Source organism: Mucor mucedo, assembly GCF_025094135.1.
Source record: "Mucor mucedo strain NRRL 3635 chromosome Unknown EV154scaffold_20, whole genome shotgun sequence".
NCBI classification, from domain to species: Eukaryota; Fungi; Mucoromycota; class Mucoromycetes; order Mucorales; family Mucoraceae; genus Mucor; species Mucor mucedo.
The window spans coordinates 50,865-74,743 of record NW_026252304.1 but is presented as its reverse complement, the minus strand read 5'-3'; the positions used below and the strand labels follow the sequence as shown (position 1 = coordinate 74,743).

At 37.1% G+C, this 23,879-nt stretch overlaps 10 protein-coding genes across 10 annotated transcripts; 6 read left to right on the top strand and 4 right to left on the bottom strand.

Moving 5' to 3' along the window:
* Positions 1–5,576: 5,576 nt before the first annotated feature.
* EV154DRAFT_499746 (signal peptidase I) lies at positions 5,577–6,723 on the top strand. The gene is made up of 5 exons (XM_051600513.1): positions 5,577–5,860; positions 5,968–6,077; positions 6,154–6,303; positions 6,373–6,495; positions 6,562–6,723. Exons 1-5 carry the CDS (start codon positions 5,825–5,827, stop codon positions 6,668–6,670), a joined length of 528 nt encoding a protein of 175 aa, XP_051460384.1. The 5' UTR covers positions 5,577–5,824; the 3' UTR covers positions 6,671–6,723.
* Positions 6,724–8,066, bottom strand: EV154DRAFT_499745 (uncharacterized protein). Its single transcript, XM_051600512.1, has one exon. The coding sequence runs from the start codon at positions 8,007–8,009 to the stop codon at positions 6,744–6,746; it is 1,266 nt and encodes a 421-aa protein (XP_051460383.1). The 5' UTR covers positions 8,010–8,066; the 3' UTR covers positions 6,724–6,743.
* Positions 8,067–8,624: 558 nt separating this feature from the next.
* EV154DRAFT_499743 (P-loop containing nucleoside triphosphate hydrolase protein) lies at positions 8,625–9,740 on the top strand. The gene is made up of 4 exons (XM_051600511.1): positions 8,625–8,818; positions 8,890–9,092; positions 9,154–9,305; positions 9,360–9,740. The coding sequence occupies exons 1-4, from the start codon at positions 8,696–8,698 to the stop codon at positions 9,650–9,652; spliced, it is 771 nt and encodes a 256-aa protein (XP_051460382.1). The 5' UTR covers positions 8,625–8,695; the 3' UTR covers positions 9,653–9,740.
* Positions 9,741–9,788: 48 nt separating this feature from the next.
* On the top strand, positions 9,789–12,729 carry EV154DRAFT_580834 (SPX domain-containing protein; the record flags this gene model as incomplete). The annotated part of the gene is made up of 7 exons (XM_051606623.1): positions 9,789–9,850; positions 9,913–10,004; positions 10,071–10,188; positions 10,486–11,272; positions 11,342–11,680; positions 11,746–12,515; positions 12,573–12,729. 7 exons carry the CDS (start codon positions 9,789–9,791, stop codon positions 12,727–12,729), a joined length of 2,325 nt encoding a protein of 774 aa, XP_051460381.1.
* A 635-nt stretch (positions 12,730–13,364) lies between these two features.
* Positions 13,365–14,208, bottom strand: EV154DRAFT_499742 (uncharacterized protein). The gene has a single exon (XM_051600510.1). It carries the CDS (start codon positions 14,199–14,201, stop codon positions 13,446–13,448), a length of 756 nt encoding a protein of 251 aa, XP_051460380.1. The 5' UTR covers positions 14,202–14,208; the 3' UTR covers positions 13,365–13,445.
* Positions 14,209–14,338: 130 nt separating this feature from the next.
* Positions 14,339–16,297, top strand: EV154DRAFT_499741 (Rtr1/RPAP2 family-domain-containing protein). Its single transcript, XM_051600509.1, has 3 exons — positions 14,339–14,943; positions 15,010–15,894; positions 15,988–16,297. Exons 1-3 carry the CDS (start codon positions 14,372–14,374, stop codon positions 16,262–16,264), a joined length of 1,734 nt encoding a protein of 577 aa, XP_051460379.1. The 5' UTR covers positions 14,339–14,371; the 3' UTR covers positions 16,265–16,297.
* Positions 16,298–17,315: 1,018 nt separating this feature from the next.
* Positions 17,316–17,864, top strand: EV154DRAFT_560727 (uncharacterized protein; the record flags this gene model as incomplete). Its single annotated transcript, XM_051605627.1, has 1 exon — positions 17,316–17,864. The coding sequence occupies one exon, from the start codon at positions 17,316–17,318 to the stop codon at positions 17,862–17,864; it is 549 nt and encodes a 182-aa protein (XP_051460378.1).
* Positions 17,865–19,828: 1,964 nt separating this feature from the next.
* Positions 19,829–20,130, bottom strand: EV154DRAFT_415850 (uncharacterized protein; the record flags this gene model as incomplete). Its single annotated transcript, XM_051595701.1, has 2 exons — positions 19,829–19,999; positions 20,068–20,130. The coding sequence occupies 2 exons, from the start codon at positions 20,128–20,130 to the stop codon at positions 19,829–19,831; spliced, it is 234 nt and encodes a 77-aa protein (XP_051460377.1).
* Positions 20,131–20,506: 376 nt separating this feature from the next.
* Positions 20,507–21,780, bottom strand: EV154DRAFT_460036 (F/Y-rich N-terminus-domain-containing protein). The gene is made up of 5 exons (XM_051597504.1): positions 21,588–21,780; positions 21,434–21,504; positions 21,223–21,374; positions 20,886–21,154; positions 20,507–20,820 (listed from the first exon to the last, which is right to left on the bottom strand). Exons 1-5 carry the CDS (start codon positions 21,750–21,752, stop codon positions 20,590–20,592), a joined length of 888 nt encoding a protein of 295 aa, XP_051460376.1. The 5' UTR covers positions 21,753–21,780; the 3' UTR covers positions 20,507–20,589.
* A 165-nt stretch (positions 21,781–21,945) lies between these two features.
* On the top strand, positions 21,946–22,968 carry EV154DRAFT_536775 (casein kinase II regulatory subunit-domain-containing protein; the record flags this gene model as incomplete). The annotated part of the gene is made up of 3 exons (XM_051604163.1): positions 21,946–22,000; positions 22,089–22,694; positions 22,760–22,968. The coding sequence occupies 3 exons, from the start codon at positions 21,946–21,948 to the stop codon at positions 22,966–22,968; spliced, it is 870 nt and encodes a 289-aa protein (XP_051460375.1).
* Between the last annotated feature and the right edge of the window lie 911 nt (positions 22,969–23,879).

Genomic DNA, 23,879 nt, shown 5'->3' with positions numbered 1-23,879 from the left:
AAAGAATTGTTGCTGTTTAAAAAAAGATCAATACCTATAATAAGGTCATGCGTAGACGAATGATGGTATCATCCCTTTAAATAGATAATAGCAGAGAGGCGCATTCCTACCCGGGTGCTAAATTGTGTTGTGATTTACATAAGGGGTTTGCCTAAAAATCCCTTCCAAAGAAGCGGATGATATTATTTAAGCAAATAACAGAAAATCTCTCTGGAACAAATTGTTTAGTAATAAACCATTTTATTTGCTACATCCGTTAAATATTGTTTCCCAAAGTGCTGGGGTCGAAGGAGAGCAGTTAATATGTAGGTTAAATACAGATACTATTTTACATTTTATTGTACAATCAACATGTCTGTTGTTAGGAATCGTACTGCTTCAATGGCCCTTAAATGACAAAAGGCGTTTTTTTTGGGGGTGCTTTTTGAAGTATACTGAAATATTCCAAGAAATAAACGGTTAAATTATTTGAGACTAAACTAGATATCTTTTTATTAAATGGAAAAGGGGATCCTTTTTATAAGGAAGGATTGAAATAGATTGTTATCCGGGAAGATCAGATGGGAGCGTGGATTGGAAGGAGACATTAATATCTTGATCAGTTAATGGTTTATGTTTCAGTGCTGGGTTGCTATTAAATGTCAAGTAGATTATAGGCTGGATATATAGTGTGTATATATCATTACCTCCCCCCAAATTGGAGCAGCATTTTTTGATTGTAAAGGATATGAGAGAAAAATGGTGAGAACCGATTTTGTAATCCTGAAATGCAGAAGGGTTGTACTCGATAGATATGATTGTAGCCGGGATAACATGAAGTGAAGAGAAGGGGAAAAAGTTCCGTTTAAATCAAGAAACAAATCTTGAAAAAAATAGAAAAAGAAAAAAAAATTGTGGTAAAGTGTAAAAAAGAAATGGGGAAGGGGCAAAGTATACGATGTATCAGAAAAACCTTAAAAACCTCCAAGAGGGAAAAAAATAAAAAAGGGAAAAAGATACATCACTTTGAGTGTCTAACTATTGTTGGCTGCACGTCGTTGATGACGGCGAGATTTGTGTAAATTGTACCTTTCTTGGCGAGAAGTTGTGTGATTGATTGGAATGACTTGTGTTGAAGTGCTATGGTCAACATTGGTAGTGTGATGTGTATTATTGCGAGCTCGCTTATGATCGTAGCGTTCTTGACGATTAGGAATATGTCGCATATTTACAGTCTGAGGCAATCGAATATTTCCTGAAGAGGTAATGGCCTGACGACGTGCCCAGTAGCGTTCGATGTGTAATTTGTCAGGAAAATGGTGTGCAGGTTCCCATGTATCTTCCTCGTCGGATTGATCTTTCCATCGTACAAGGTACATATAATTAGTAGGATTGGTTCCTTTGTGGTTGATAATACTTTGAACTTCTTGGAAGTCGGTATCATCCTCTTCGAAATCCGTTGTGGTACTATTGACTTTAAGAAGTTTAATATGGGATGTAGGGACGTCACGAGAGAGGAGATTATTGGCTTGATCGACTAGGACGTAGGAACCATTGGTGGTGTAGTTACGGATAGTGAAAGGACCGATGAAATTAGGATCGGTTTTGCCTGTTTTCATGACATTTCGTATCATGACCTGTCGACCAATAGGAAATTTCTTGTGAATGATATGATGATGTTTGAGGAATCGTGCATTGTCTTTTTCCTGTGTCAATTGTATACGTTTTGATAAAGCAGGAATAAGGAATTCGTTAACTTTGTGATATTGAGCAGAAACAAGTTCAGGAGTAATGACTGAATTATCCCAGTTAGGGTCAACGTTAGTGTAATTTTCGAAATCATTAGCTCGTCGATTGAACATAACCGCAAAGGGTGTAGAGTGGTGTAAACGAGAGACCTTGAGATTCATCTCTAACTGTGTGGCGTCAAGGAGAGTGTCCCATTGCTGTTTCGCGCCTTGTAGCTTTTTGATTAAAGTACGTTTAGTGATATGTACGAAACTTTCATTGGTACCGTTGGAGTTAGGTGTGTATGCTAAACTAAGACGATGGTCAATGCCCAATTGTTGAGTCATTTGAGCTACTAATTGGTTGGTAAACTCGAGGCCGCGATCTGTCTGGAGAACTTTGACCACACCAAATAAGGCAAAGATGCTTTTGAGTTCGTTAGCGATGGTAGATGCTTCCTTGTCAGGCAAGGCACGGAGGATCGTGAAACGTGTGAACAGATCGACATAGACCATGATGAAGTTATTGCCGGCGTCGGATGTGATATTAAGTGTACCTAAATCACAGACCGCATGATGGCCTGGCGCAGTGGGTAAGATCTGTTTAGGAGGATGGTATCCGGTTTTCGACCAATTGAAGGCAAGGCAAGTTAGGCATTCACCTACAACTTCGATGATGTCTTTTCGTAAGTTCACCCAGTTAATATGTTCGTCGCGTATGGCGGATTCGATAGCATTGATGCCAAAATGTCCCTTGAGATGGTGACGTTCGATGATAGCACGACGTTGATCAGGTGGAGGCACCATGGGGTCGGCTAGTTCCGATGCGCGTTGTACAAGAATGCGACTGGATTCGTTGTCGTCGTGTGACGTAGAAGAAAATTGGGTGGATTTCTCTACCGCCCCCCTCTGTTTTGTGTGTTGTTGTTTGTTAAATAACTTAGCTTGTTTAGCTTCAGCGTGATTGTCCATCTGACGTTCAACTTCTGGGGAAGCGAATAGACGACTGAGCATGTCAGCAAGATAATTTTCGGAACCTCGAATGTAGACGATTTCAAAATTCTTAGAGTAGATGGTGGTGTACCAGTTCTGAAGTAGAGGTGAACAGTATCGTTGAGAATGAAGGAACGTGAGGCTGTAATGGTCCGTGAAGAGGAGAAAGGGAGTTAAATGTAGCCATGAGTGATAGCGTTGAAACATGTAGGCGATGGCGAGGCATTCAGATTTATTGACGCTGTAGTTACGTTCACTAGCTGTTTTGGACCGTGAAGCGAAACCGAGGAAGCGAACAATATTCTGTCGATCAAGCTGCCATACGAAGCCACCAATAGCATAGTTACTAGCATCCGTGTTGACACGCAGGGGTAAGGATGTATCCATGACTGAAATGACCGGAGCATGTGTGATAGCATATTTTAAAGCGGTGTAGGCTGAGTCGTGAGTGGAGTTCCATGTCTGTGCAAAGATCCGTTTGTCACTAATGCTACGAAGCTTATCCAATGGAGCGGATATGGAAGCGTAATTAGGAATGTGTCGTCGAAAAAAGTTAAACAATCCAAGTACTCGCATAAGAGCTTTGTTGTTGGTAATCGGTGGAAGTTGATCCAGGTTACAAATTTTACTGCTGTCGATCTGGAGACCTTTGGAACTGAGACGGAAGCCCAGCAAGGTTAAAGATGTGAGGAGAAAATGGCATTTTTTGGATTGTAGAATTAGACCTGCTTGATTCAGTCGAGTAATGACCTCTTTGACGAGAGTGGCGTGTGCGACTAGATCAGTTGTGTGGGTACCGATTGTGATATCGTCAATGTAGGCAAAGACTGTAGGCAAATCACGAAAGAGATTGGAAATAATGCGCTGAACAAATGATGGTACTGTCTTTATGCCGAAACAACATTTTCGAAAGACGTATTGTCCCGTGTGTGTGGTGAAGGCTGTGAATGGCTGGGATTCTTTAGCAATGGCAAAACGAGTAAAGCAGCTTTTTAAATCAAGAACTGTAAAAATGGAGCAATGTGATAATTGTTCATGGATCTCATCTATGCGAGGTAAGCTGAACGCATCAGATTTAGAAGCGATGAGATGTTGATTGAGGAATCGCATGTCGGCACAGATTCTGACTTCAGAGCCGTAATTACCTGCAATGTCTCGCTTCTTTGCGAAAAGAATGGGATTATTATGAGGTGTGTTAGCGTCGGCTAAAGTAATAGTTTCTTCCTCGAGCCAAGCCTCAATTTGTTCGTTTAGTTTAGACTTATAGGCTAAGGGTAATGGATATTGTTTACGGAAGATGACTGTGTTCTCAGGGAAATGGAGTGTAACTTCCGAGTTAGGTACTGTACAAACCGATTTAGGATCGATGGAAGCATTAGAATGTAATACGATCTCCAGTGATTGTAAGAATGTGGATCGTTCTGTGATAGAACCGTAATATTCGTATGTAGGTGTGTTGGGTAATGGGTCAATAGGGTCCTCGATTGTAGGTAAACTATTTTCGTCCCATGTAGTAGTGAGCCCAGTGATGTTAATGTTCATTTTAGACATAAGGTCGGTACCAATGCAAACATCAGCTTCACTATTCAGATTAAAAACTTCGAAGGTATGATGGATGTTAAGATTATTATAGAATAGATGAACATTGTCAATAAAACCAATACGCTCGATGGAGCTATTAGCATCGCCCAAAGAAATAGTATGACTTTTAGATTGTGACAAAGATGTCGTATGTGGTATAATAAGTTTTGGTAAGGAGGGTGTCATGCCCAATTTGGAAGCTAAAGAAGGCTTTAGAGAGGAGAAATTGGAGCCAGAGTCGACGTAGGCCCAACATTTATAGCCCTGAATAGTGACAGGAATAATGATAGAATTTGTAGAATCGTTGAGAGGAGCAGGCTCATCATTAATGGTAATGTTAGACTTATTGTGGACTAATTGGGGAGATGAAACGTCCTCGTCTTGGACGAAAGGAGACGTAAGAGTGTGAGCTTCGTCAATGTGGCTCCTGGGAGGCGAACGTTGAGAGGAAGGATGTTGATGAACATCAAATTGATTATTTTTTATGTGCATGGCACGTTGTGTAAGTTCCTGCATGTGAGGAGCAGTGATAGCTGATTCAGGAGCACCAGAATCGTACCAGCAATACAAAGCGCTTTGGGAATCATTAGCACCAATTGCTGTAGACATACAGTCTTTCATCTCCGTATCGCCTTGGTCAGATATGTCTTGAAGCCTTCCGGTGGCAGGGTTTATCAGAGAAGTAGCAGGAGCAAGAGCAGGGGTACAATAGGTAGTGGAAACAGTAGGGTCGGTTGTAGACATAAAAAAAAAAATTAATAAAAAGATAACTTATAAGAATTCAAATAAAAAAATGAAATATTCCAAGAAATAAACGGTTAAATTATTTGAGACTAAACTAGATATCTTTTTATTAAATGGAAAAGGGGATCCTTTTTATAAGGAAGGATTGAAATAGATTGTTATCCGGGAAGATCAGATGGGAGCGTGGATTGGAAGGAGACATTAATATCTTGATCAGTTAATGGTTTATGTTTCAGTGCTGGGTTGCTATTAAATGTCAAGTAGATTATAGGCTGGATATATAGTGTGTATATATCATATACATTCAACGAGATGTATGATACTACAAAGTTTTCCATGCTTAATAATTCGAGCAGTAGCTGTATAGTACGAATTGTAAATATATATTAGAAGGGTATTGAAAAAGAGATGAATATAGGTCGTTATATTGCAGTGCTTTTTTATTCTGTTTGTACCGAAATTACTCCAGATGAATTGCATATTTTTCTGTACAGCAAAATTTAAATAGAATAACAATTTTTCTTATTAAAGATGTCAATGTGATGTTTTATTGAGACTTCAAGGAGAATGTGGGGGATATAAATCTAATCACAAATCAGGTAACAGCACGTAGATGTTAACCAGAAAAAAAAAACTAAACAGTAACAGAAGATTCAGGTACCGTATTGACAATAAAGTGCGGCAGAGCATAAAATGACGTGTCAATCCCCAGAGGGAGGCAATTTAAATCTTTTTTATTTTTCTTGCTTTTAATTATTTTAACCGTTTGTTTTTTTAACCATCTTGTTAAAACGTAAAAGATGTTTGCAGAATTACGTAGAATGAATGTGCGACAGGTAAAATACACAAGTCGAAAGAAAAATACAAAATAAACACCATTTAAAAAAATGCATTGACTTGTAAACATGACTAATAAAGAAAAATAACGCGCGCGCACACCCAGGTCGCCTTACAATTTTTGAACATCTTGACGATTGCCGCATCTGCTCTCATGATTTGGAAAGGCATTGCTGTTGTCACTAACACGGAAAGTCCTATTGTTGTTGTCCTCAGGTAAAAAAAAAAAAAAAAAAATTAAAACAAAGAAAAGGGGGCATATAGTGTAATAACTCATACATTATTAAATCAGTGGAAGTATGGAGCCAGCTTTTCAACGTGGCGACTTGTTATTTTTAACTTTACCTAAAAATGATCCTGTGGAAATTAATGATATTTGTGTATTCAAGTTACCGGGAAGACCTATTCCCATTGTCCATAGAGTTGTCAAGATTCACGAAGAGTAAGCTAACATAAACACACACTCACACTCACACAAAAATGGTTACTCAAATTGAAAGAATTCATTTAGCGCCAATACAAAGAAGGAGTACATTTTAACAAAGGGTGACAATAATTCCAGAGACGATCGCGTGTTATATGATAAGAGACAGATGTGGATCCATCGAGAGAATGTAGTTGGCAAAGTTAAAGGGTAAAACTTATAATTCAAAAGTGATTTTCCTTGTACAATTGCATGTGTTGATAAACATTTTCATAGATTTATGCCTTATGTTGGCATGGTTACCATTTTAATGAATGATTATCCTTGGATGAAATTTGCATTATTAGGCGTCCTTGGATTATTCGTACTTATTCATAGAGAATAAAGAAAATAATATATAATATATACATTTATATATAAATATAGTTTATTATTAAATGATGATGATGAAAAAAAAATCATGTAAAAGTAGATACGTCAGGAGCCCATGAATTTCGGTACCAATTCGTATTATTACACAACGGTCTCTTTGTATCCTCATTGATATCCATCTTTTTCAAGAACTTTTGGACGTCTGCTAAACACACATTTTCATCGGTGGCAGCTATTTGATCTCGCTGTTGTTGATGATGTTTGATATTCTTCAGGTTTTCCAGTGGGGAAGAAAATGAATTGTAAATGAGGGGGGGAGTATGGGTTGTTAATTCTTCAGCCGTGTGATTTCTTACTAACTGAACTTGATGCTTTCGTGTGGATGTATGATATTTTAATGATTGGTGGTTATATTTTTTAGATGTTTCTTCTGTACAGACAGTATTCACATCCTGGAAAAAATTCATATTGAAGTTATTGCTGTGTACGGATTGAATGGCATCGTCATCGACAAATACTTCATAGGCAGACTGATAATCCACTGAATCATTGGAAGCTAATTCAGCGAGAGACTTGATCCATTCTTCGATCCACAAGACTTTCTCATTCGATAAAGAAGTAGCGGTAGGCATATTATTTAATTGTTGTTGGTTGAGCAGCTGATCTTCTTTATTGAGCCCCGACAACGTTGGTGTAGCATTGTGATATTGTTGTTGTTGTTGTTGTTGTTGTTGATTTAGTGAATATGATCTAGTGGGAGAGACAGGCTGGTATAATTGTCGAGCAGCCTGAGATACCTTCCACATCTTTGCCAAGACGAAGATCCACCTTTCAAGATCATCTTGTTTATGAGCCTTCATGATATAACAGCCACCATCATAAGTTCTTATCGAAAATGATTTGGGTCGACTTGGTGCTGTGAATGAAAATGTTTTTCTATTATTGTCTTTGGGTTTTAATATTGATATGGTGGAGATCTGAACCATGTCAATGGTCCATTTAGGCAATTGGTAATAGCTGGCGATGGCTGGTGTATCATTTATTGAAAGGCTGACGCTTCTATTTTTAGTGGTTGCAAGTAAAGGCGATGTGAGTGAATTGGTGGTAGCAGAGCTTGTCAAGAAACTCATGGGTCTATTATCAATAACTAGAGGTGGATCTAATAATGTGTGTGGTGGCAATTTATTCTTTTTAGATGATAAGCATGTTAAAGAAGATCCATCGAACCGAAATAACCTCCATATCCATTTATCATTTTCTCTTAGGTATAAATGGCCTTCGAATATGTGTGCTGTAATTGGGACTTCTTGTGTATTATTGGGAATAGAGCTGTGATTATATTGATTTTGCATTTTATAGGTGTGTGAAAAATGAAAAATAAAAAGAGAGAAAAAAAGAAAGGGCAAAGGGGGGAACGTAAAAAAAAAAAAAAAAAAAAAAAAAAAAAAAAACCTTTTTTAACCTGTTATTTGTCGTCATCAGATATCCTTTAACCAAGCTAAAAGCGGCAATTTGTCATTTACACTACATGCATTCTTTTTGGTCTCTGAAGCTCAGCCTTTTTTTATTTATTGTGTTAGCCCTCACATATCGCGTTTTTTTCTCAGCATCGTTATATAAAGAAATCCAAAAATAACTTGCATTCTTTTTCTGATAAGTCATGTCAAGCGAAAATGCACATTTATTTTAAGGTTTCAACTAGCAAAACTATCTTAAACTCCTCCCCCCTTCCCCAATTAAACGAATACTCTACTTTTACTTACTTCCCCAGGTGTAATCCATTATTCTGAGAAAAGAAGAAGCATATATGCCATTTGTTTAAAAAAAAAATTACAAAATAACCATCATCCGTTAAATTATAAATTTCTATAATTTCATCACCATGACAAGTGTGTTTTCTTGTACAACTCGTAGCGGCCCTAAACAAAAATCTGCGAGAACCCAACTTTATGAAAATAAATAGTGTACTACAAATAAACTTGGGCGCAGTCTTTCCCTCATTCCCTTTCTTCCTTCTTCTTTTTTTCTTGCGAACAAAATGCTCGAAGCAAACGATGGAACATATGTCGTGTCTGCATTAGGTGGTGTAGGTACCGGAAAATCCAGTTTATTGAACGCCATTACAGGTGAATACACTTTTGAAACCGGCGATGGCACAGACGTAAGGGACCCCTCCCCTTCCCCTTATATTCTCCCTTGACATGAAAGGACTAAACTTTTTATAATAAATAGGCTAAAACCTTGACGGTGGACGGTAAAATCAAGGAGTGGAGATTTGCACCTTCACAACAATTCTGCCATTTGATTGATACGCCCGGATTAGTCGACTCGAATATTCAAGACCGTCATAGTATTCAAGAAATGACACGTTACTTTAAATCATTAGAAAATGGTGTCAGTGCTTTTTTCTTGGTGTTCAATATCAATGATATCAGGTAATAAGAGAGTCTGGATAAAATGTGAAAAGGACCCAACTTACCCGTTGTCCATATATAGATTGGATGCATATACACAAAATATGCTGATTTTGTTCCACCAATTGCTCGGTAAAGATTTCTGGAATTTTGTTGTCATTGTCTTTACGCATGTGGATGAGGATTTTAGAGACGATTTGGAAGATAACATGGATGCTGTTACAGCGAGCAACGGTAAGATATATAAAAACTTGTTTGTATCGGTACTGATGCAGTAAAGGATGTTAGATGGGTTTGTTGCTGAAATCCGAAGAATTTACAAACTCCCAAGATCCTTCCAGCCTTCTGTGATTTTCACTTCTACACAGAATGTAAGATCGAGCAGTTATACGCAAAGACATATGCGAGAGTTATATATGGCTGTGAGCTTGTATGAGACTAGAAATAATGGCAAACGTTTTACCTGTAATTGGTTGAGACAGATTTTAACCATTCCTACCGAAGAACAAAAGTCTACCTTCATCAAGGACAGTATCAAGGATGCTTGGTCTTCCGTATCTAATGCCTGTCAAATGCAATAAATAAATGTTTCATTATAAGAAACCCGAGGTTTTACATGTGTTTGTTATTGGGGCTATTCACAAAGACCTCTTTTTTGTTTTGTTTCAATTTTCTTTTTTTTTTCCTTCAATACTCTTTTTTTTTTTTTTTACTTGTATGAAATTTGCGCAATCTATTGTACTTAATGCAGTGCCAGAATGGCTGGATGAATATGTTGAGTAACGTAAAAAAATATATAATAAAATCATGCGTTTATTCATGTAAAAAAAAAACATTCTAGTTATGATCGGTTAAAGAAAATTGTATACCAAACCGAACAAAACCAAGTGAACCAAATTAATGCCGAATCACGTCAGCAAGAGGAAGAAGGCAGTATTCGCTATGAGAAAAAACCCATCAAAAGTGGTGCCACCAGTACCATCATTAGCGTCAACAAAGAGAACGAACAGTTCTTGAATGAACTTGACCTCCAACTAAATAAAGTCGCAAAATTCTTCACATCCAAATTTCAAGAATTCGTTGCCGATGCAAGGGAATTGGATACCGAATTCGCCACGTTCAATATACCGCTTTCTGATGACTATTTATCAGAAAATGCACTGGAGCGTTTGGATTCCCGGCTTTCAAGGAAGTTCTCGAGGGATTCTTATACTACCACTTCTTCTGTACCCTTCTCAGATGCTTCTATCCCGTTTAACGCTGGCCAGAATTTAATATCCAATCACTCTTCTGAAGAGGAACTCGAACAAAATCTACCATTACCCTCTCCGCCTCCTCCTGCTGCTCATCCTCATCCTAATCCGCCTCCTCCACCACCTGCTATAAACACATCGCTAAATTTTCGTCGTCGTAGTTCTGCAATAGGGGGAGAAACCAGTTCAGTTAGCCCTTTAACTCGTGCTAATACAATTAGTGGGTACGATAACCGTGGTGTTCATATCGAACGAAGTCTTCGCCAACACGCGCATGCACAGCCTCCTGCTCGTATCATGCAAACCATAGGCTTTCAATTCGGCCGTCGAAGAGGCTCTCACATATCTCTTCATCAACCAGATAGTGTAGCCGAATTCAACCTCTATTATAACTTTCGTGTGCGCTGTGCGGCTACCTATATTGCGTTTAAAGAACTCAAATCCTATATTATGATCAACAAGACCGCCTTTGATAAGATCTTAAAGAAATGGGATAAAGTCACGGGTTCCCATTTACGTCAGAGCTATTTTGAGAAGATCGTGAAAGATGTGGAAGCCTTTAGTCCAGAAAATTTAGCTACGATTGACAATACCTTGGAGCATGTTTTGGATATGTACGCTGCGGTGTTTACGATGGGAAATAAACATTATGCGCTGGTAGAGCTTAAGATGCATTTACATGATCATGTGGTATTTGACCGGTCAACAGTGTGGAAGGATCTAGTAGGCAAAGAACGACAAAGAACGGATGCACATGTCTCTATGCCTTCTCAAGGATTCACCATTGGACGTTTCTTTATCAGTCGTAAAACATTAATCAATATCTTTGGTTTCTTGGTCAGTTTGATCTTGTACATTATTCTCATGTGTTTTGATACCATGGGCCAGAAAGAAGCAAGCAAATGTCTGGCTCTCCTTATTTTTTCAGCCCTCATGTGGGCCTTTGAGGTAAACGAACTAAAAACGTATATGACATATGCTTGTAAACTCACAAACAGCGATATATATGTGTAAAAGTGTATTCCCTTATTTGCAACCGCTTTCTTGGTCCCTTTATTAGCTATACCAATGCATGTATGTCGAGACGAAAACGGTCAGGTGCTTGCAGCTTCTGTAGCCGCTAAATTAGTTTTTCAAGCCATGTTTAATGACACGATCATGGTTCTATTAGGCGGATTTGCTATTGCTGCTGCTTTAAGTAAACACGGGGTTGCCAAAGCATTTGCTTCCACCATCCTTAGTAAAGCAGGCTCAAGACCTCGTTATGTAATTCTTGTCAATATGTATCTTGCCACTTTTCTATGCATGTGGATAAGTAATGTTGCTACACCCGTCTTATGTTTTTCACTCGTCCAGGTAAAGTCATCATCATCATCCCATTTTTGTTTAAACAGAAACAATGCACTCATCTCTCCTTGAAGCCTATCTTAAGAACCCTGCGTCCAAAGTCTACAGTCGCACCTTGTTTAATCATGGGAATCGCCTTGGCCAGTTGTATAGGAGGACTTTCCTCCCCCATTTCCTCACCTCAAAATATCATTGCGATTAACCTGATGAGTCCTAGTCCTGGTTGGGGTATTTGGTTTTCAGCCGCCATTCCATGCGGTGTCATTAATGTCGCTACCACATGGCTTTTACTGCTCTTGTATTTTCGTCCTGACCGAGATACACCTCATCTAAACGTCATTAAATCACAAGGGTTTTCACGTCCTACCTATCAACAAACTTGGGTCTGTATCGTATGCTTAGGTACCATTGCACTTTGGTGTGCTGAATCCGCTTTAAATTCATTTTGGGGTAATAATGGTGTGATTGCTGCAATCCCCTTTGTTCTCTTGTTTGCCACCAACATGTTAAATAAGACGGACTTAAATAATTTTTTATGGTCGGTGGTGACATTAGCACAAGGTGGCATGGCTTTGGGGTACGCTGTAGAATCATCGGGTCTACTGGATATCATTGGACATCGTATTGCCTCCGGTGTCAATGAATTAGGAGATCTTGCCATCATCTTTGTGTTTGGAATGCTTGTCTTGGTGTTTGCCACCTTTGTAAGTCATACAGTGGCCGCATTGATTATTTTACCGATTGTCAAGGAAGTGGGGGAGAAATTACCGATTCCTCATCCTAACCTATTGGTCATGGTGACTGGATTAGTATGTTCTGTGGCAATGGGACTTCCTGTATCAGGGTAAGTTGATACGAGCACAACACGAAGATTAAAAGAGACTAATCATGGGATACAAAGGTTTCCCAATATGAATGCCATTATGCTGGAAGATCCGACTGGTATACCGTATTTGAAAATTAAGGATTTTTTACTCTGTGGCATACCCGCTTCTCTATTAGCAGCTGTGCTTACCATTTGTTTAGGGTATGGAATTGTAAGCCAAGTTGGATACTAATCACAATTTAAAAATAAACAATTTGAACACATTTACATGATTTACTTTTAATAATTATTTCATTTTATTCATAAGTAAAAAGTGGACTCCTAACAGTTTGACTTGCTAAAGGCCAAAAGACTGTTACGGTAGCGATTTGTATACAGAACCAAGTATAAAAGAGCTACGGTTATTTTATGTAAACTTACCTTACACTTCCAACATGAAAAATTCAAAATGTTTATTTGTTGCAGGGAAAGCCAAGGTAACAAATTTTATACTTCTTCACACTTGGCTTACCAAATCAGATTTTACGTCACATCAAGATGTAAACAATCTTAAACACTTTGAAAGTGTGAGAATCCATTACATACAACTCTTTTTTTTTTCTTTTTATAGGTCTCTGACTTTCATATGCAGCCAATAATTTGTGATTATTGTCCAGTGTTTACTTCACAATCTGACGCCTTTATTATTGGTCTCAACAAGGGACAATACTAATGGGATTGATGATGTATACTTGTACCAGTATAACTATACCAAGCTAATTGTGGTTAATTTATCAGTTAGTTGATGACCTCAAAATGATTTTTTTTTTTATGGTATAATTTTCTTTGATATTTGCATTGTTTTATTTTAGGATTAAAGAAAAAATTGAGAGGATAATGTTAATGATGAATGGGGAATAATCGGCTAATAAATTGTGTGTGTATGATGAGATTGCTTCTGAACTTTTTTTAAAAAGTTATCTTGATGGGTGTATATTTTAAATTCACGTATCTGTCCCACTCTTCATCATCATCAGTAATCCATGGAATGCCGCCGTCTGGTAAAGGCTCGAATTTTTTTGAGTTGGGTAGTGTTGGAGTGATATTCAGTATGGCGTAACCTAATCCCGTAAAGCATCCACCTCTTTTAAAGACACCCAAATCCAATATATCTCCAAAGAAGCGTAACCGTATTTCCATCTCATACTTTAATGATAGTAAGGGTAAAAAAGGTAAATTATGTAATTCAACGTGTATAAGCTGATCTTTATCTGTTAAAGATAAAAATCCTTTAACAAAAGTACCATCTGACAGTATGATACCTTCATTCAGAATAGTGTTACGTCCATGGCTTCCCATCGTCCATACTGTCTCTAAATAAGAACGATCGAGGTATCTTCGAAACGTTTGTAAACGACCGCGATACTCGGCACCTTCTTCTTTGCCCGCATTAAAACTTTGGAGTGCATTGAGAAGTAACTGTGGTTCTTTGATATGTGTAATTTCAATAAGAACAGAGTTTTTCTCCACACCTATTAAAAGAGGTCGTACCAGTTCAACAGGCGATGGTTTTCCTGTTTTATTTGGTGCTGAAGGAACAGTTTCAGTAGTAAGACAGATAGAGTTAAATGAAAACGGTTTTTCTTCCACTTTACTCCAAAAATTGTAATACGAATTTTCTTGTTCTTTGGAAAGCTTTGTTTGGTTTTTAGATGAGAAAGACATAGTTTTGTGGAACTTTAGGCACACAGCAAAAACAGGCGTTTTTTATTATATCTGTTTTTTTTTGAAAGCCCGAGAGTTGTCAATTGATAATCAATGGTCACAGTGTATTACGCCCCCAATCCCATTCTCGCAGCACACACACATTATTTTTTTATCTCTGTCTACTTAAAATGAGTACTTCGTCAGCATCAACAGCAGCCACAGCCGTTGCAGCAGCAGCACCAACAGAAACAGGAGCAGCAGTAGCAACAATAGCAACAACAAAACCAAACACTGTAGCACCTAAAAAGAAAAGAATTATACGACGCAAGAAATTACTTACACCTAAACAAAAGCTCATCAAGGAGAGTGCAGAACAACGTTTCAAGATTGAGAAATTAGTGTTTGTATGGCAAGAGAAACTTTTCACACAAGCAAAGACACCTGCTGCTACCGTACAACGTGCGGCATTATACTTACAACCAAAGACGTTTGAGGAAGTGGTGGAAGAGCGTGCGGTCCAGTCATGGTGTGGTTATCCCCTTTGTGGTAATGAGCCCAAGGCTCAGGATTTGCAAAAGTACAAGATTTCATTAAAGCAGCGTAAAGTCTATGATCAGTCCGCATTGGCTAATTACTGTTCAGAAGCTTGTTACCATAAAGCGAAATACTATATCATGCAATTGTCAGAAGAACCCGTCTGGTTTCGTGACTTGAACGCATTACCTACGGCTCATATCATTCTATTGGAAGAGGATTTCAAGTAAGTGTCTATCGATAGTATAACCTACCCATCGTTGTCTCATTTTTTTTTGACATTATAAAAAAGAACGGCTATCAAGCAAGAAAGAAAACGAACACTGTTACTGAAATCCAGTGACGAAATTCGAAGTGAATATGTTCAACATCTATTAGCCAACGTACCCAAAGATACAAAGGATAAATTCGAAATCATTGAGAAATCTACCGTAGCACCACCTTCTTTACCTACCAAGGGAGATACCGTATTTGATTCGATTGAAGGCTATCGTATCGAGATCAAAAAGAATGACGGAAAGTCACCTACCACCATGGTCCTGAAAAAGAAATCAGAGGCAGAAATTCAATCGGAAAAGGCCAAAAAGAAGGCAGAAGAAGACGAGATCAAGTTGGTTCAACAGCAACAGGCATTGGAGGCGGCGGATGACCCCGATGCTATGTTTGAAACTATGATGATGTTGAAGGATATGCACATGGATCGAGATGAGACTCCTGTACAGAAGCCGGCGTCTGCACCTCAACAACAACAGCCGGCGGAACCTGTGCCTGCGGTAGCCACGTCTAAACCAAAGCCTGTGACTACGCCCTTCGAAAAGAAGAATACGGTAGAAAACAAGACATCACCTGAGGAGCCTACTTCTTCGAAAAAGCTCACGTCGAAAAAGACGGTGACGGAAAACATAAGCAAGGAAGAAGAGAACAAGGTTATTCAAGTGAAAACAAAGACGAAAAAAGCAGCTGTCAAAAAGAAGGCTACGGTACCTGAGCTCTCCCTGTTTGGCACGATTTGGACCATTCTGGATCATATGACGACCAAGGCCACTCGCGTCTATCTCCATGAATTGCATACCAATCATCGACGTGTGGACATTGCCACTTTATTACAGGAAAATGATCTCACCGATGATTCAGCCTATCTCCGAGGACACATCTTTAGTGAACGCATCCTTGACACGTAAAGTATTCTATTAGGGAGTAAACTATTTGCTGCCAGAAAAAAAAAAGATTGAAACTAAATTCTTTGATTATTTTTTTTTGTTATTTGTAGATATGGTATTGTACGTACACAGTTGAATATTCGAGAGAATATGGAGGACGATATTGTGAATGTGATCAAGACATTTCGATTATCCGACGCATCGATGGTCGCGTTAAACCCGGCTCAATGTTACATGATGACACTGGTGTTGATTAAATCGTTGGCGGATATATTATTAGATGGCTCGGATTGGAAAAAACAATTTGAAATGTGTTGTAAAACCGTGGATCAATCTATTGATACAGTCGATGCTTGTGTCCGCGTACTAAAAATCGCTAGTGTATAGATTTCTTTTTTAATAAAAAAGTTTACCGAGCAATTTTTTTTTTTTTTATTTTTTTTTACTCATAACAAGGAATCACATGGATAAATTATGCCATTGGAGTCAGATGAAAAAGTAATTCTATTATTTAAAATCGCACTACTCTTGATAAGATCTTTTTTTAAATATACTATATTTAATTTTACATTCAAATGGGCGTAACAAGCACAATTAAAAAAAAATGTATGCATGTGTGTGTGTAGGGTGATGAATGGGTGATCATCTGTATGACATGAGAACGTAAAAAAAAAAAAAAAAAAAAAAATCTCTTGCAAAAAAAAGAGAGTTTAAAATTACGACCGATCTGGCGAAATATGCAACGTTAGATGGTGGCACTTTTCACCCGACAGTTTTATGCAATGATTATATGCATTCATGATTTTTTGGATTTATATGAAACTTGATCTCTTTTCTTTTTTTTTCCCAGGGTCTGCCTTTTATTGTGTTAATCCCCAGATTCCCTTTGTTAAGATCAGTTACATATTCATCTAACCTTTTAGCGCGCGCACCCCCTTCCCCAAAAAAAGCTTAAAAAGAAGTGGCTCCTTAATAATAGTAACCTTCTTTTTTTTTAATCAAAGGGTTGAAATTGCGCAATCAGATCTACGTATCGCGTCTTTTTCTGCATAGATAGTAACAGATCATTTTCTATTTCAACAATGGGGTAAAGTATTCTCTTTCTGTCACTTTTTTTTTTTTTTTGAGATCGGGCCGTAAAAAGGTTGGAGTACCTACTAACTCTAACACTAAACAAAAAAAAAATCAAGGTCCCGTTTAGATACCCGAGAAGTAAGCGTCACTGGTCTTGTAAGGTAGATCTTTCTTATAAGAAACATAACCTCCTTTATAACTATTGAACTAAATAAAAAAAAAAGAGCTCATCATCGGTATGCATTACTTTACTAAGGAGAAGTATATTGACACTTTTTTTTTTAAAAAAAATTTACTTTTCTCTCTTCTCTCTTCTTTTTCTGTTTATACATAATATTTAATTTTATTTATCTTTTTAATTTGAATGACGGTACTTGATCATGAATCTTTGCCGAGCAATGAATTCTACCAAGACTATTTCCCCACCATTATACTTTGTTTATGCACAGTCTACATCCTATCTTATTTCATACGCTATGGTTTACATCAATTTCGACGTTATCGCGATAGAAAAAAGCAACAAGAAAAGAAACACTTGATCCAGCATTGGCAACGTCGTCATCTACAGCAGCACACTACAGCAGTGGCATTTCCTCCTTTTACGTATACCACTACTTCCTCATGCACGTTGAATTCCAGCACGCTGCCGACGAGTGGTCACCATAGCAAGTTGCCACAGCAACAAAAAGCGTGGTCAAAACCGAAAAATAAATATCAGTGGATCAGTAAGGATCAAAGGCTAAACTTGTTGTGGCATTGGAGTGTCTCTATGGGTCATGTGGAATACGATCATGCAAAGGGGTTAAACGCGTTGGTTCAACAATTGTCTATTGTTCGGTTGACGAAGACTTCTTCTTTTGCTGTGGGTGGTGCTGGTCATACACCTTTGGAAAAAGTTATTGTAGAAGCTTAGATCTAGGTTGTATTATCTTGCATAATGAGTTGTAGAGATAATGACTGTATTTGTATATATTAAAATGAAGAAAACAGCTGAAGGATGAGGGGGGGAAGCCGTCCCCTCTACACTTGTTTTTTTTTCCTCCCCGCCGAGATACTTTTTTTTTTTGTTATTGTTTTTTGAAATGGCGTGTCGATTTCATCATATTAAAAAAAGAAAAAGTAAAATTACCCATTATGTACACTGATTAAAACTTTGTTTTTTTTCAAATTAAAAATGAAATAAGAGAAAGAGACAGAAAGAGAAACTAGAATGATGATAATAAAAAAAATTTTCACGAAAAAAAAAGGATTTAAGCCATTTTCAGGATTGACGCTAATTAAGTGTCGATGGCTAGCAATTTTGTAACTTATGACGAAATTTTCGCGGGGGGGGGACATCTATCCATTGCGGGCAATGGGGATGGTGCGTGAGTGATTGGGCGTATAAAAATTCATGTTAGTATATTTTTGGTTAAAAAGAAAGTATGTAATCATGTCGTTTAAATGTTTTTTTTTTTCCGTAAAAAAAAAAAAAAAAAAAAAAAAGAAAAAATTATAAACAAAAAAGAAACTTGTACAAATGAGCCCCCGAGGGACCATAGAACAAAATAGACGTATTTATGGATGATTCGTTTGTTCTATTCAGTGATTGATCTACAAACCCCATTTATACTATGAAATAATCTCGATTAAAAAGAAATCAAGTTTAACTAGATCAATAAAGTAAGAAGAAAAACGTAATAGGTTATAGCCATTGTAAATTCATGCGTGTCTCCCATTCATAACAATCTATCTAGCCCAAATGTGTTTCATCAGTAGATCTATGTGATATCATGACGCGTTGATTAAATCACGGAGACTTTATCTTACCAAGTAATCTTTTTTTTTTTTTTTTTTTATCCTGAATAAAAAATCTTACCTACCCCGCCTACTCTCTCTCTCTCTATGCAATGTAACAAAAATGCAATGTATCTCGGATTCAACTATGGATTTGATGTAAAGTAACCCTGCATTGTTATTAGAAGGGCACCTTTTTTTTTGTGTGTGTGTATGTATGTGTGTGTGTGTATGTAGAATCACCTGCCAAAGCTAACCATACTTTTTTTTTTCAATTTCCGATTTAAGTGTGTGTTCACGTTTCCGTTTTTTTTTTTTATTAATTGACAAAAGGAAAGTGTGTTTACAAAAAGCTACAGAAAAGTTGAAGAGCCGTTTTAATAAATGCATTGACCATTTACAAAAAACAAAAAAACGTAGCATAAAATAGTGTCATAAAGTATACTAAATTGTAAGAGTCTTACTAACAAAGATTTAGCTGAAATGGAATTTAAAAAAAAAAAAAAAAAGGTTTACGGTGGCGTCATAGCCAAAAATATTTTAGAGTGACAGGAAAAATGTGATGTGCGATCTTCCAATTTCCGTCATATGAATAAAAATTACACACCGTCGGGATAGAGATCCATTATGGGTTTGGGCCTCTTTTTTATTATTATTATTATGATTGTGTACCTAGTAAGACAAGAAAAAAGTCTAGACAAGTATTGCGGGTGTGGCGGGGCGATTTATTCTTCTGTGTAGCCCCAAAATTATAATCATTTTCTTTTGTGTAGCGCGCTATCTATTTTAGCGTTTGTCAGATCGTTAACGGTGCCTGTTCCGAGAACTATCTAAATTTACATTCTAAAATAACTTGCCATAATAATTATTCATGGTTACATCCATCTCTTTAGATCTTTAGTAGGAGTTTATATGAACAAAAAATAAGTGAAATATTTTTATTTTTATTTTTTTTTTTTTTTTTGTAGGGCAAAGAACAATATGTAAAAAGAGAGAAAGATATGTATAGAAGAGGTGCAAACTAAAAGAAAGAAGGAGGAAATGTACAGATGATAAAAAGGGGGAGGTGGGGGTATTTTTTTTTTTTTTGAAGCGAGTTATTTAATAAGGTTGGTAATGCTTAGGTGGCGTAGCAGGTGCTTGTTGCTGGGCAGAAAGCATGGCACGTAACACCTCGTTCTCCTGCTTCACTTTAGATAATTCTCTTTGCAATGTAGAGTTACTAGTCATCAATTGCGACACTTTGGTTGTCATGGTTTTCATGCTCGCTTGCTATTTTTTTTTTTAGGTTAATATCATGCAAACATCTAATAAGATTTTTTTCTTTTTATTTTTTTTACCTTTTTAGCGCGGTATTTAGCAGAGGCAAGTTTGTTTCGGTATCGACGCTCCTCAACAGACATGGGCAATTGAAAACTGTTTCTACGCTCGTCATTATAAGTCGCGTAATCCATACGAGGTGACAAGGAGGGAGATCGGCTCTTGTAGGAATCCGGTGGTGATAAAGGCACATCTTGATGAGATGGGGTGTCTACAATAGCATAGATAGACATGCATTTTCTAGAATTATCCATGGTAGTAAAAGACATTATTTTTTAAATTTGTGTGTGTGTGTTTATTTGTTAAAAAAAAAAGATAAAGAATAAAAAAAAGAAAGAAAAAGAAACAAGGCCTCATTTATATAAGCTTTTTTTTGCAAACCAGCAGCCTGGGAAGGGAAATTAGAGTCATACACGCATTGATGACACTGACATCATTTCATTCCCTTTTTTATACAAGTGGGGTTTTTTATTATTTTAGTATTTTTTTATTTATTTTTTTTACACTTAATTGGGGGGTGGGGGTGATATATAAGGGATTTTTCATGCCTTGTGCTTTCTGCGGTAACGGGAACAAGCATCAACCCCAGGCATTTCCTCCATCATTTCAATAACCAATGGATGAGCAAATCCATAGTATTCTGGGCCAGAAATAGCATTAGAAGACTCTTTCTGTCTAACCTCATTTGCTCTTTTGATGACAGAAGCCCAAACCCCTGTTGCTGTCTTAGCTGATAATTCAATTTGAGGAGCATCCGCAGCGCAAAGCGTAAACTAAAATGATGATATGATGAGTAAATCATTATGAGGGGAGACTAATCTTTTTTTAGCGCTTTTACCAGTGGCCCATCTTGTCCATCTTCTACTTTACACGTGTACGTCGTTTGATTATTGGGATCAACCATACTCATATAGGTTCTCTCCACTGTGTAGCCAATAGGGAATATGTACCTATCATTATGATAACCAGGTCTCTCGCTATCAATCGTGCCCAAATCAATCACATTTAAAGACGCTATCTGAAAAGGTAAGATGATGGCGCCATCTTCATCCCTTGGTATAAGCACACGTTTTCTCTTTGAAAGGCGTTGTTTTTTCGGTGTAGGAACTAATAATGTGTTAGTTTTATAAACTCTATCAATGATAATAATGATAAAAAAAAAAGGCGCTGCCTACTTATTTCATCATCTTCATCCAATTGATCTTCCTCTTCGTCTTCTTCTTCATCCAGCATTCCACCTTCAATATCTTCCATCTCATCCTCTACAGTACTTGTGTCCATATCATCTGTCTTTTTTATTGATGTACGCTTTTGTTGTAGCTGTTGACTATCATGAAAATACAGTTAGCCATAATAATAAACATGTTAATAAAAAAAACACGTTACCGACTCTTTTTTTCTAATCCTTGTATTTTACGGTGAGCTTTATCCAACGCGGCTTGATATTCTTTTTTTTTCTACAGGAGACGCGTCAAAAAAAAAAAAAAAGTTGCGGACATGACGTGTAAAAAAAAAAAAAAAAAAAAAAAGTGAAACTTACAGCAATCATTTCAACTAATTTACGCTTCATTTTACGATACTTTATAAAGTGTTGTTCACTCCATGTTTTTGTTTGACATGCTCTTTCATTATTACGTCCAAGTTTTCCCTCGTCCTCTTCAACCAAGACGTCGTTTACTTTAAGTTCTTTAGCTGTTGTCGACATTAAGGGTATGGGCCAACAAGGGGAAAAAGATTTAAAAAAAAAAAAAAATTCGCGCCCGCCCCCTTCTCCCCCCTTTAGCTCATAGTTTAAGCCAATCAAAAAGTGAAACCTTATTTTTAAAAAAAAAATAGGTTACTGACTATTTTTTTTTTTCTTTTTAAACATTACACAATTTAGTGAATCCACAGTTTTGATGGATAGAATATTTAACACAGTTAGAGTAGAGAATGATAATCTAGAGTATGATGGTAAATGGAAAAGCCCAAGAAACAAGAAATATAAAAAAAAAAATAAAAAATAAAAAAAAAGAAGCAAACGCTAACTATAAAAAAGTAGAAAATGATGATTCACCATCTAATTCTGATGGGTCACTTCAAAGTTGGATTAGTTGGTTCTGCTCACTTTCAGGCCATGAGTTCTACTTGGAAATTCCAGAGGAATTTATTGAAGATGAATTTAATTTAACAGGCTTATCTGCACTTGTCCCGTTTTATAACGAAGCCTTAGAGATGATTCTGGATATTGAACCAGAAGAAGTATCAGACGATGATCAAGCTGCCACTGCTACGGCTGATGATGATGAGAATGGAGATGAGGATATACAAGAAGAAGAGGAGGAGGAGGACGATGGGTTTTGGAAAGAGACACCACGTCAACCACGTCAAATGGGCTATGTGGATCCTAATGTGGTTGAACCTTATGCAGCCATGTTATATGGATTGATCCATCAACGTTATTTAGTGACTCGTAATGGCTTAAGAGTGATGGCTGAACGTTACTCAAGTGAACAATTTGGCGTTTGTCCTCGTGTTTACTGCTACAAATGTCCTGTGATTCCTTGCGGTCGATACGATGAAGCTGCCAAAGAAAGTGTCAGACTTTACTGTCCTTCCTGCATGGATCTCTATTGTCCACCCAATCCCATGTTTCAAAACATTGATGGTAAATCTATATACAACCCTTTATATATATATATCCCGAAGATTAAATTCATTCCAACTATTTAGGCTCACATTTTGGCACAACTTATGCCCATTTGATGTTTGAGACCTATGCCGAATTGGTGCCAAAACCCAAACCTCATATATACCAACCTCGCATTTTCGGTTTTCGAGTGAATGAAAGTTCTCGTGTTGGCCCTAAAATGCAATGGCTAAGAGCCAAACATGATCAAGAAGAAGAATTTGTCAAGGTAAATCAATGGCAACATGCATAAAATATGAAAAAAAAAAGTGAGAGATGTTTTATTATGCACTCTCTCGTTCTTTTGTTACACATATTTTTTTTTTATTTTTTATTTTTTTTTTTTTTACTTTTTTAATACTTGTCTACTCATGTCAAAAAAAAAAAAAATATATATATATATAAAATTTTTTATTTAGCCGGCGATTCCATTGCAGGCGGTGGATCAAATAGTGGAAACGCAAGCCGAAGGTTGGAGATTGAAGGATGCAAGCTTTCATAACTTGTTTAAACGCTTCTTCTGACGCCTCTTTTTTTTTATTTTTATTAATTGAAGCTCCTCTTTTTTATTTTTTTATTTTTCATATGTGTGCTGTGTGTGTATATCTAAAAAAGAAACATGACATCATTTTGGCAGATCAAAAAAAAAAAAAAAAAAGTTTTTGTGCATGGGCATTTTAGTTAAAGTTCCCATTACGAAGCTTAATTAAAAAATCCTCTTTGGGGTAAAGCCTCATCTTATTGAGACTCGCCTGATACAAGAAAGGGATGAATAGCGTCCCTGCCACATTCCTCTGTCTCTCTCTCTCTCCCGAAGGAATTCCCTCTTAAGAAAAGACAAACAAAGAAGCGGGGATTCCGAGAATTCGAGTTTTTTTTTGTTTTGTTTCGAGTAAAATAAGCTACACAAGGCTCTAACGTCATTTGGGAGTTTCTGTACTCCCCCAGTGTAAGGTTACTCCAAAAAAATAAAAATGGTGATCGACATTTTTTTTGCTTATCCAATCATAATAATCCATTGTCAGTAACAGCTGCATCCCAGTTGGGTGATGATGGTGAATTATATGAAATACCACGTTTTTCTTTTATTGTAAATACATGCATTTTAAGAATTCATTTCACGCTCTTTCCATACAAGAATCTCGCGTTTATTTTAAACAGTGA